At 42.6% G+C, this 13,182-nt stretch overlaps 1 protein-coding gene across 1 annotated transcript in view; it reads right to left on the bottom strand.

Annotated features, from left to right (window-relative positions):
* Positions 1-2,035: 2,035 nt before the first annotated feature.
* mrps9 (mitochondrial ribosomal protein S9) overlaps positions 2,036-13,182 on the bottom strand; it is a 30,338-nt gene continuing 19,191 nt past the window's right edge. The window contains exons 6-11 of the mRNA XM_084312855.1: positions 9,357-9,442; positions 8,452-8,527; positions 5,556-5,724; positions 4,907-5,015; positions 3,315-3,484; positions 2,036-2,449 (exon numbers count right to left, since the gene is read on the bottom strand). Coding sequence (XP_084168981.1) covers positions 2,358-2,449; positions 3,315-3,484; positions 4,907-5,015; positions 5,556-5,724; positions 8,452-8,527; positions 9,357-9,442 — 702 coding nt within the window. The 3' untranslated portion in view covers positions 2,036-2,357. The remainder of the gene's footprint in view (positions 2,450-3,314; positions 3,485-4,906; positions 5,016-5,555; positions 5,725-8,451; positions 8,528-9,356; positions 9,443-13,182) is intronic.

The following is a 13,182-nucleotide window of genomic DNA, read 5'->3' as shown; positions in this document are numbered from 1 at the left end:
GTCGGGGCCGTCAGGATCGTCTCCTTCAGCCCCGCCCCGTGCAGGTAGCATAGCATGCGCTCTTCCCAGAGCTCGTAGTTCTCTGCTTTTCCATTGAATGTCGGCCATTTGTCCCTTCTATTGTTTTCCATCCTCTTCGTTAGTGGTATGCTTAGCTTTTGCTCTTGTTGGCCTAGCGTCTAGCCACGCGGTGCTCCCGGTGCTAACCTAGCATATACTTCAGCTAAGCTTGCTACAGTACCCTTATTATTTCGCCCCGGCGTTATCTGGGCCCATAACCCGTTAACAGAATTCTGCTATTACTTACTTAATCCTCTTTACCCCGTTGGGGGGCATAGGGCATCCACCAGAGCTCTCCATCTCACTCTCTTCTGGGCCAGGGCCTTTGCTTCTTTCCAGCTCACTCCGATGTTCTTTAGGTCTTGGAGTGTGGAACGTCTCCAGGTGTTTCTCTGCCTATATTCGGCTATAGGGCGATAATAATGTGGTCAAGAGGCATGGTTTCTATCTTGAGCCTGAACTGGCGTGGTTTCTTTTATTCACATGGAAAGAGCAGTAACACAGGTCTTCTCTCACTGAGAGACATGGGGGAGAGAAAGAAGTGGGAGGAGACATCTACTTTTATACTCGCCACATGGTGGTGTACCTGGGTGGCTCCGCCTAGAGCGCCCTCTAGTGGGAACAGATATGCAGCTAGACAGTTACTGGTGGAGACAGTTATATATGCAGGTAAACAGTTACTAGTGTAAACAGCCATATATACAGTTAGACAGTTACTAACAATCCTACACAGAACCCCTGACTTCAACAATCCTGCGGCCGCACTTTATTTAAAAACAGCCAATCAAATCCCCATCAATGGAAAATTAACCCGCCCATACCCATGCTGATTGGTCCTTGCGCAAGACTAGAAAGCGGGGATTTTTTATTAAACACCTGCTAACAGAAGAATAGTCAGAAAAAAAGTTTTTACTTTTTAGTACTTAACTACATTTAAAAGTAGAAACTTTTTTACTTTTACTCCAGTGTGTTTTTAGCCAGATACTCTGACTTTTACGATTTTGAGACGGTACCCATACTTTCACTTAAGTATAATTTCTGCGTACTTTTTACACCCCTGGCCCTAGGAGTATAATGTAACTTCCACAGAGGGAATTCCATCCAGTGTCATTACCTGGAGCGCACCTGATCAACATTGTGTATTTGTCGGCATCGTGTGGTTGAATCTGGCTATCGCACATCACTGCACTGCTTGTACTTGATTCGGTAGCAGAGATGGGCAGTATGTCCATTACATGCATGTGAAATACGTATTAAATTACTTTTGAAAATACCTCAATATACTTTATCCCAAAGAAAAATAAATAAGCTACTTTTATTTCGTTTTTTTTTACATGCTAAAATGGCTCGAAATAAACTGCAGTTTTATATGCATCTTTTATGAATGATCAAATAAATTCAATCAATCGATCAATCCAAAGATGTATTTTCCGTATTTTGAAAATACAAAATACATATTTTAATTCAATACATTGTCATTTGTGACAAGATAACATTTGAATGCATCATCATCTCTGTGTGGGAGTTTTTATAGAGTTTAATTATCATGTAAAAAGCATTAGTAGGCCCATATTTTCCAGACAGCTGAACCCCCCATTGGTGGTCTAGCAGACAATATAATACAAGACTAGCGCAAAACATTGTTTTTATAAGAAAAGCTTAATTTAATGTTCAATACAGTGACAGATATTCAATAGACAGTTTCATTCATTGACATAGACTGCCCTCTGGTGGCTGAGGAAGTACACTGCAGCTGAATAAGCAAGGTGTGTGAACAGTATGCGGAGGCAGACACGTGGAAGAACATTCTCGTTTGTAAATTAACAGAATCATTCCACTGGTTATTGTTTTCAAGACCTCTGGCACATTAAAGGTAGAATCTGTTATGTCATTAAACAGTGACCTCTAGCCAAAGAGCCCATCTTGGTGTTGCACTTTGTATATCTATATATTGTTATTGCTATATATATATATATATATATATATATATATATATATATATATATATATATATATATGCTATATAGTAAGTTATTATACTGTGAATGTATCCAGACCAGCAATAGCAACCCCTCCATTATCCCCACTCAGCTTCAACTTACACAAAGAATTTAAACGAAGCACAATACCAAGACGGGCTCTTTTGCCTAGACTGCGGCATTTGATGGCTTTAGATTATACCTTTAAAAGAAGGTGGTTTCAAGAGTCCTGCCCTTGTAGAGAAAAGTAGACACAACACACACACACACACACTGTTGTAGTGTGAATACAGCCGAGGTCATCTTCCTCTCTCCTCCTCATCGCTTCTTCCAGGTGAACTTCCTGCGTGCTCCTTCCTGACCAGGCTTCTTCCTCTCTCTGAGTCTGGGGTCAGAGGTCAGCAGACCAGCTAGGAAACACAAAAGGGAGGGATGGGTGGAGAGAGGGAAAGGATGGGAGGAAGGGACAAAAACATGGTAGTGATACATATGAGAATTAAACCATGTTAGTAAAATCAAATCAAATTTATTTGTAAGGCCCGACAACACACATTAATGTCCCCATGGGCCGGACACGTCTTCTTTAAACAAGTCAAGAAGAAACATCACAATAAATCAAGAACAAAACAAAAAACACCACATGTACATGTGAGAATAAAACCATGTTAGTGATATGCATTCAATGAGTAACATGTCCATCCTAAGAGAAGAGAAAATCAAGCCACTGATGTTATAAAAGTCACATTTAGGGTGCCGGTGACATTTTATGTGGGCTCGATTTGTATAAGTAATATTAAGTATATTTACTTAACGACTTAGAAGACACTTCTAGCGTGGGTGAAAGTTAAGCCCCTTGTGAAACTTGTGTTCAAAGTTCTCACCAAAACAGCAATCATGTGATTCACATTCTAGACACCACTCACTCCCGATTCAACTCCAAATCAAACTTCAGAGTTTCCAAACGTACGTGTGGTAACGTACTCCAAGGGGGACCTTGTGCGTTTACAAAATCGCTGCATGGCAAGCAACCATTTTGTGCCGCATAAAATTTCCTGAATGTGCACATCAAATAATCTAACATCTTTCGAATGCATGTTAATAAATGCTGAAAACAAAAGTGGCTTTGCTTTGATTTCCGACACATTACACACCAGGCGCTTGGTATTGGATTTCAGTATTGACAAATTTGATCCCATATGCTCATTTTAGCTTGATATTTAATACGGGCATCAGTGCATCACTCCTAGTGGACAGCAGGAGCGTTCAGTTCCTCACCTTGCCGCATGGTCTCCACCTCTCCCTCGGACAGGAAGCTGAGCAGAGCACGAGAGATGCCCAGCCGCAGTGCCCCCGCCTGGCCAGCGCGACCGCCCCCGCTCACCTCACACTCGAGGTCGAAACGACCCAGGACACCCATGAACTGCAATGGAAACATCAGCTGCTCCCTGGGAGGTGAGATAGGGGGGAAGGATAGAGGGAGGGCAGGAGGAGGGAGGGAAGGAAGGAGTGTGGGCAGGGAGGGGCGGGGGAGAGGATGACGGGATGGATGGAGTTGAGTTTTAACAGTGTTTACAAAGCAACACACATTAAGTAGCTCAGTAACTTAGAATAAATACAAATACATTAAATAAATCTACTTTGATACATCCACAAACAGAAGTTACCCTTAAAGATCTTTTTCAAACCCCTCGAAGTCAAAGACAGATCATTTTGAAAGTCTGGTGTTAGAGGACGTCACAGGCAGTGGTGCGTTATTGAAATCATCTGGTGTTGCACGCACCACGTGCACGCGCGCGCTCCTGGCACGTGCACGCGCTCCCGCGAATGCGCATTTAATGTCCCCTCGCTTGAGCACAGACTAAAGACAGTGCCTAATTGCCTCTACGAATGGAATGTAACACATGTCTTCACAACAAGTTAGGTGTGAATGTATCTGAGAACGTATTTAACACACCTGATGACCGGCGCTATTGATATGCAAATAGCGAGTACTTATCTGAGTGCAACCCCGTCCCATGAAGAACGCATGCCTGGTCACAGGACAGTGTAAGACATGAGACTAAACATATCACTCAATGGCACATCTCGACAGCTACGTTTACGGTCTGGTTGGGTGATCACTAAGAGAGCACAGGATAGCTTACTGTCCTGACAGGCAGCACAGTGGATAGCTTACTGTCCTGACAGGCAGCACAGTGGATAGCTTACTGTCCTGACAGGCCGCACAGAAATTAGCTTACTGTCCTGACAGGCAGCATAGTAGATAGCTTACTGTCCTGACAGGCAGCACAGTGGATAGCTTACTGTCCTGACAGACAGCACAGTAGATAACTTACTGTCCTGACAGGCAGCATAGTAGATAACGTACTGACGCGGTGAAAATACTTGTTTTACAATCACACCAGTTCACAAAGTCCCAAAGTCCTGACTCAGCGGGAGACGAGGTGTGTGTGTGTGTGTGTACACGTGGATATCTGATGTGTGTGTCCTGGTCGGTGTCTCGGGCTGAAAGGCCTGTGTGCTGCTGACAAAGTCAAATGTCACCTCTATGCTCCAATTAGGCCTTCAGGCTGGGTGATGACACCACCCACCCACACACACACGACTCACTCAACCGTGTAATTAACTTACTACCAGGAGATAAATAAAATAGAGGGGATGCCGTGAAGAGCACAAAAAGCTGCATTTTGGATTTTTGTTATTTCGTAGAGCTCACCGTGACCTGCATGTTAAGACAAATGGTGTCTCTGTGTGAGAGAGTGCGTGTGTGTGTGTGTGTGTGTGAGAAAGACAGACATATGCGTCTTCAATAAGACCTCTGCCTAAGTGATTCAGGGCAAACCAACCAACCAAGCACACACACCTACCTGTCTTGTAGAGTAGGGAAGTAGTGGACATAGTCTCTGCCATTGATCGCCATCCGTCCAGAGCCACTGTCCCTAAGGACCACTGTGGCGTTGGACGACTTTCTCCTGCCTGAATACACACACACACACACACACACACACACACACACACACACACACACACACACACACACACACACACACACACACACACACACACACACACACACACACACACACACACACACACACACACACACACACACACACACACACACAAACAAAATGTCACGTTTATTTACCATTTTATTTTTTAAATCATATCGTTCTGTTGCGAGACGTGTGATAATCAAGACATAAAACATGCCAACGGCTTCTGTGTCCCCAGAGCTTGGACACAACGATATGATTGAGGTTAAATATGGGCCCCGGTCTGCATGTCTACAATGTTTGTCTTTAAAGACCTCAATAGGTAGAATAGGAGGTAGAAGGCTTGTATGTAACTGTGAGTATGTCAGTATGTAGCAGGGCGTTCCCATGAAATAACAAGTGTGTTCAGTCAATCTTCCCTGGATAAATACAGGTACAAACTGTCTTTATGTCCTTCCCTCCCAACTCCTATTGGCTGAGCCACCTTTCAATCATCATATCCTCCGTGTGTGTGCTGTACCGTCTGCCTTGCTGAAGGCCACGCCCCGCTCGTCTCTCTCCAGCAGTGGCACCATTTGCGTCTTGGACTGGATCTCCAGTTGCCGTCGGTAACGCAGGACAAACTCCTCCTCTGTGTTCGCGTACGGCAGGGTCAGCAGGCGCTCAATCAGCTGGATGAAGCGTGTGTACTGTGGAAGACACACACACACACAATTACACCTTTTCCTTCCGTCTCTGTTGAATGAGAGGTGTACTTATTACAGCTCACTAAAGACATTCTTAGTCGATTAATCGTAGGACTTTGTCAACTAATCCATACGTTGATTTAGGCCTAATCATCAAATCTTCAAATTGTGTTTTACCCCATACAATCATGCAAAATGACTTATTTAAACCGGAGTGCTTGCCAGAGATGTGCTTTAAAAAAAGTTAATAACCCATTGAGCATGGATAAAAGCATAAAGAAAACAGCTAATCGACTAAGACTAAAACCAACCAAAGTCCTAGTATTTATCAAGCCCTTTTCCCTATACTCATTCACCTGTTCCCTGTACAACTCACCTGTTCCCTGTACAATTCACCTGTTCCCTGTACAACTCACCTGTTCCCTGTACAACTCACCTGTTCCCTGTACAACTCACCTGTTCCCTGTACAACTCACCTGTTCCCTGTACAATTCACCTGTTCCCTGTACAATTCACCTGTTTCCTCTACAACTCACCTGTTCCCTGTACAATTCACCTGTTCCCTGTACAATTCACCTGTTTCCTCTACAACTCACCTGTTCCCTGTACAACTCACCTGTTCCCTGTACAACTCAGCTGTTCCCTGTACAACTCACCTATTCCCTGTACAATGCACCTGTTCCCTGTACAACTCAGCTGTTCCCTGTACAACTCAGCTGTTCCCTGTACAATTCACCTGTTTCCTCTACAACTCACCTGTTCCCTGTACAACTCACCTGTTCCCTGTACAATTCACCTGTTCCCTGTACAAGTCACCATGCTCTTTAAGGGGCACAACTGTTTTTCCATTAACCCATTAACTGACCAACTCTTGATACATTTGATATCTAATGCACTCTCAGTCGCCTATAATCTTTAATATATCCATATAACACTGTATAATAGCAATGTACAATAACATGGTACACAATGTATATATAGTTATATACGTATATATCTGTACATCCATACCTACTCATATTAGTTAAACCACTTGCGAGACTGTTTTATTACCATAGCGTATTCATACTTTTATCACTGTATATAATAATACTGTACATGCATTAGCTTAGCATATTTATGCCATAACTATACTCCACATACTGTATTCACATGTACAGTATACTACAATGGCCTGAACATACGTGGTTTCACAGCACCCCCTGGTGGGTTCTTGATGAACTGCAACAATGTTACAAATATGAGAGGGAGGTTCTTTAAAGAACAAAGGTGAGAAGAGGAGAGGAAGGTTCTTAAAGGTCAATCTCCACGTTGTATTTTTGTTCAATAAACAATGTGGACTAGGCCAACAGTGACTTTCATGAAGAAATGGAAAAAAAAGTATTGAAATTGACCCAGTTTTAGCGTTTTTATCAAAACATTTTGTCTGCTCAACACAATCACCACGCACATGCATATTTTAATCAATGGTTCATAACGTGCGCGTGTAATGTCATCACAACAGGTGTTGGTCACCAGGGGGCTCTGTGAGTCACAGGCAGTAGCAAGGAGGCGGAGCATTATTTCCGGCGTTGGGTGCATGATGCGCATGCGCTGTGATCACACCAGGCAGCCAACGCCGGAAATAATGCCGCTTTGAGCAGTTTATAAAAAATATTTAAAATGTTTATTAGCAACGCAGAGCTTTCAAACCATCCCGTATCTCTGTCCGAAACCCTTGTGCAACTGTGAGTACATTTTGAAATGTCTCTGTGATACTTGTATAACGAACGGTTCGGCCAGAACCAGTCCTTCATGGTAAATCTAGGTTGGTTTCCTATTAAGGAGCAAGTGACTGTGGATTCACTCGGTGCATCAGTCACGAAAGGGGCTATGATGAGCTTGGCAAGCCAGAGTAAAACACAGTTTTCATTCAATCAATAACAACATTAACCAGACTCTCGTTGTGTCTATTATGCTAACGCTAACGTTACCTCATTGTGTCTATTCTACAAGCTTTAACGTTACCTAGCCTCTCGTGTCTATCTGCTAACGTTAGCATTAGGCTAACTAACGTTACCACTCGTCCCTAACCCCAACAACAAGCGTAACTAATCAGCGATCTTTTTGTCAGACTAAACTCTCCGCTCTGTGGCAAATTGTGTTGATGTCGGTTTTGTTTCATCAATAAATGAGGCAGAATACACAGTGACTGTATCCTTTTTTATTGCACTTGTTTCGTGCTGCAAACATACATAAGACATCCTACGCGAGACATTAAAGATGGCGGCGTTCTGTTTTCGTTCAGACTCTCCAGACAGTGACGCGTCTCTCTTCTGACCAATCAGTGGTCTGCAGTTTTTCACGTGACATTTCTGCATTTCTGATCACCAGCAGCCCCGCCTCCCCACACGGAGAAAAACTGAGTACTTTATTTTAGTGGAAAAGCAACATTAGATTCGGCTCATTAATATGCACCTGTGTCCTGTTGTGACGTCGGCGTTTGATAAGCTTTTTTGATTCGCGCGTGCATGTTATTCGTGCATGGACCTTTTTAACTCTTTCAGAGTGGCATTTCCGGTGTCAAATGGAAAAAAATAAATAATGAAATTATATACCAATGATGTAAACTACCCATAATTGATCAGTAGGGTTTAAGCTGGAGGTTGGCCTTTAAAGAACAAAGGTGAGCGAAGAAAGAGGGAGGTTCTTAAAGAACAAAGGTGAGAGAAGATAGAGGGAGGTTCTTACGTCATGAATGGAAATGGTTTCCAGCAGCAGTTCTTCTAGCTCCTCCTTTATCAGCCACCGGCTACTGCCCAGAGAACTGACACACACACATATATATATTTTCTACAGTGACACAAAATCAAGACTATGGTGTGAGGGTGTGTGTGTGTGTGTGTGTGTGTGTGTGTGTGTGTGTGAGGGTGTGTGTGTGTGTGTGAGGGTGTCTTTTTCCCACAATGTTGGCGTGTTCCTTTAAAACCCCCTGGCTAGACGACACAGTGCCTACAGACCACGTCAGACTGCCATCCATACGGAGACCAGGTGAAACCTCATTAGCCATAATATGTCCCTTTAAAAAACACAACCTGGCATGTATCTCCGTGGCCGCGGTGTGGAACACACCCACTTTCAAAACCACTCTCAAAGAGCACCTACGGGAGACTGCAAATCGAAACTGGCCCCTGTAAATGTCCTAACCCAACCCCCTCCAATGTACAGTTACCCCACCCCCCCACCCCGCCTACCCAACCCCCTCCCCCACCCACCCAACCACCTCCAATGTACAGTCCCCCCCCACCCCACCTACCAACCCCCCCCCCCCCCCCCACCTCCTCCAATGTACAGTTTCTTCGTCAATGTATATGCTCTCTTTTTTAGACTCTTTTTGTATCACAAACAGTACTGTATTTGTAAATCTATAGATGTAGCAGTATTGTCTATCTGTATGTCATGTATGTCATATATGTTATGATGAATTGAAAATGGGGGATGTAAACAAGACGGAAGTCTTTCTCTGGTCTGCATCCCCTTAACAATTGTGTGTATTGAGCTGTACTGTATTGTACCCATTCTGCAATCTGTTAATAACATTTTCAATCAATCAATCAATCAATCAATCAATCAATCAGGTCAGTCAGTCCACTTACATGGGCTTGGTGTCGGTGAGGAAAAGGTTGCTGCCTCGCAGCTCGTCCTGGTGCTTCTCTATGTCCGACACCTTGCCATACATATCCTATAGTGAACCAGAGAGAGAGCGAGAGCGATAGAAAGGAGGATGAGTCAGTGCCGTCATAGTAATACATAGTAATAAAATGGCTTCCTCCCATTGCCGCTAGGAGACCAGACTCCTGACATTGTGTCTCATCCTCCTCAAATCGATTCTAGACAGAAGAATGGAAAACATACGACCAGAAAGACAGCAGAGAGATAGATTCATATAGATACGATTCTGAAAACATACGACCAGAAAGACAGCACAGAGATAGATAAGTTGTAAGAAAATATCTCAGTTCAGTTTGGACTGCACACACACACACACAAACGCACCTCCATTATAGAGGTAGATCCCCATCTCTTCGCATCCCTGGCAGAATTTAATTGGGTGGAGAAATTGAATTTTGAGGGGGTGGGGCGGAGGTGTGTGTGTGTGTGTGGGGGGGGGGGGGCACCAGGGCTAGACCCCAACTTTCCTCCCCCACCTCTCCACAGGGGGAGCTGCCATGCAGACCGAGCAAGCAGTCTTTGGGGGGGGGGGGGGGCATACTTGTCTTTTTTGGCATTGTGAAAGAGCCTGGTGAAAGCCTCCACGAATGGTATGGCTCTTATTATATTTTTTTGGGGTGGTTCGTTTTATTTGGGAACAGGTTTATGAGTAAAGAGTTCTACTATATAGGGTGTTGTGGAAAATATTATCATGTCATTATAGATCTGTGTTGAGATATCATTTGATCATTTTACAGCTTGAATTATTATGCGTTTTTTTGCCGGAATACTTTTCTTTTTTTTATATCCCCAGCTACATCACCCCTTCGGCTCCTGTCATTTTGTCTGGCCTGCAGTCATTTCGGATGTGGACTATGAGCTCCCTCTAGTGACTGTCTTGGGGACTTCGTGATTGGCGTCTCCCACATCGGGGAGGGCACGGGACACAGGGTCAATCCAGAGGGCCTTTTATTTTAGATAATAAAAATAGTTTTTGCTTGAGTTATTAAAATTTGTGTTATTTTTGGTTAAAGAATGATAATGTTTTTAGTTGTCATTATAGATAATGAGTGATTATGTAATCTATATTGTCAAACAGGGTGGAAGTGTGGTGGAAATATGTTTATGTCATTATACATGTCATTATACAGGCTGTATTACAATAAGTATTCTATCATAGAGGCCATATGCTGTGGGTCACACGATGTGTGTTTCTTCAGAGCCATAACATAGCTGTGTGGGAACTGCTCTGTTTTCCTTCCAGGATAGCCATAACATAGTCGTAGTATTGATTATTCTAACCACCATCTTGTCCTTTTCTTGTTATCTTCCATTCTCCTACGGAATTTTTCATGGATTAATTGTACGTTGAATGAGACCTCGTTCTCACTTCTCGTCAGACATTTTGTGTTACAACGTTTTCTGATTGTGAACTGAGCATTTCCTTGTATGGCCATATGAGGAATAAAGCCATCTCATTTTTATTCAACTTTGGACTCAGAAATTGTTACTTGCTGCTCACATTATCTATTATTCCACGACAAGAGTCATGGGTTTGTCAGACTGATTGGCAGCCAGGAACTGAGCCTGGATATGATGTGTGTGTGTGTGTGTGTGTGTGTGTGTGTGTGGGGGGGGGGGGGGGGTAAGATGTAGTACAAGAGGCAAAATTGTGGCAGATACCGCTAACCGATATTAATATTGCTGTTCTGGCCGATACCGATATTTACCGATGTCGATATCTCTGTATACAAAACACTTTTTTATGATAATCAAATAAAGAGCTATTTTCCAAAACGCATTTTCTTTTTTACTTTTGTAACTTATTTTCAGAAATTACTGATATTTCGAAACTATTTAATTAAGGCCAAAACATGTAAAAAAATATTTTTTTAAATATCGGCCCTAACTTGATATCGGACCGATACCGATGTAAAGAAACTGCCATATCGGCCGATATATCGTGCATCACTAGTCGTGGTATAAAGCCAGAGTCTAGGACTGGTATAGGGTTGAGTCGTGCTGGTCACGTCCCTGAAGCAGTACCCGCCCCCCACTCCACCCCAGCGAGAACTAATTTCCCTGTCAATTATTCACCAGATGTTGGTTTAATTCCTTCTTGATAGAGTGGCCTAATCCACCACTACGACCGACGACAGAAGGAGGGAGGAAGAAAAGGCAAATTTCAAGTAAAAAATAAAACATTTTCCTCACAAAAATGAACTTGTAACGTTAAGTCCCACTCCCATCGGCATAATACTACTAGCTAGGCTCCATTGACATATCAGAATATGCTACAGTACTTGTATGTATATCAGTGTGTTACACATAGCGACAGTGTCGTCTGCGCTGCAGGCATGGTGGTATTAATGCGTTCCATGACTTACTGCCCCGACCTGGTGGATCAACACCCTCATTAGGGCGAGCAAACAGTGTCAAACACACAAGTTGACTAAGCAAAGATGCAAAAATGAAATGGCCGAGGGCGATTGATATCCAACGCAAGCAGCTGAGCAAGTATTAAGTGTTACTCCTAATCTCAGATGATGCCAAGTAGGGCTGACCTTCGATAATTTTTTTGGAATTCGAAGCTTCGGGGCCGAGATTCGATTTTAATTCGAAGCTTAAAAAAAAAAAAAAAAGGAAAAAAAAAATGTATTTGATTTTTTAATAATTTGATTTTTTTTGTTGTGGGACTTGTACAGCACGTTGTTCAACTTTGTCAGTGCTGTAAAGTTTAAACCTTTTTAAATCTTAGACCAACTAAACACTTTGCTTCCATGCAATATTGTAAGCCGTCATTTGAAGCTTTATAAAAAGCAGCACAATGAACACAAATCTGTCAGTGCCGAGTCCGACCTCATCTTAAATAACAAACAGCATTGCTTGTTGTAATTAACAAAGAGAGGCAGAGTTGATTTTGCAAAAAAATACATAATCGAATTTTATTTTCATATTCGAATCCCATGCCCATCGAACGAAGCTTCGAAGTATTTAAGACAGCCCTAATACCGAGTGAGTGTAGCGTCAGCTAATGGCAGAAATGCCCTATAGCTATGTATGGTGAACGTGAAGGTGAATGATACGTGAACGTGACATGCATGTCACACAGCCTCAACCAAAGTTGGCATTTTGTTCACATGGTCCACTATTATGCAATATCCAGTTGTCATGAGTTGTTGTGGCTTGGTTGTGGTCTGATGCCTTCTGCAGCTCAGCAGGCAACGACAGGGGAGTGAGTGAGTCAGTCAGTCAGCCAACCAGTCAGTAACTGTCTGAATTGTACTGAATGTACACAACCTCTACAGTCTTTAACTATGAATATACACAACCTCTATGGTATTTAACTATGAATAATACACAACCTCTACAGTATTTAACTATGAATATACACAACCTCTATTGTCTTCACTATGAATATACACATCCTCTACCGTCTTTAACTATGAATGTACACAAACTCTAGTCTTTAACTATGAATGTACACAAACTCTACAGTCTTTAACTATGAATGTACACAAACTCTACCGTCTTTAACTATGAATATACACAACCTCTACCGTCTTCACTATGAATGTACACAACCTCTACCGTCTTTAACTATGAATATACACAACCTCTACTGTCTTTAACTATGAATGTACACAAACTCTACCGTCTTTAACTGAATATACACAACCTCTACCGTCTTTAACTATGAATATACACAACCTCTACTGTCTTTAACTATGAATGTACACACTCTACCGTCTTTAACTATGAATGTACACA

Source organism: Notolepis coatsorum (assembly GCF_963971535.1).
Source record: "Notolepis coatsorum genome assembly, chromosome: 1".
NCBI classification, from domain to species: Eukaryota; Metazoa; Chordata; class Actinopteri; order Aulopiformes; family Paralepididae; genus Notolepis; species Notolepis coatsorum.
This window is presented reverse-complemented; position numbering and strand designations above follow the sequence as displayed.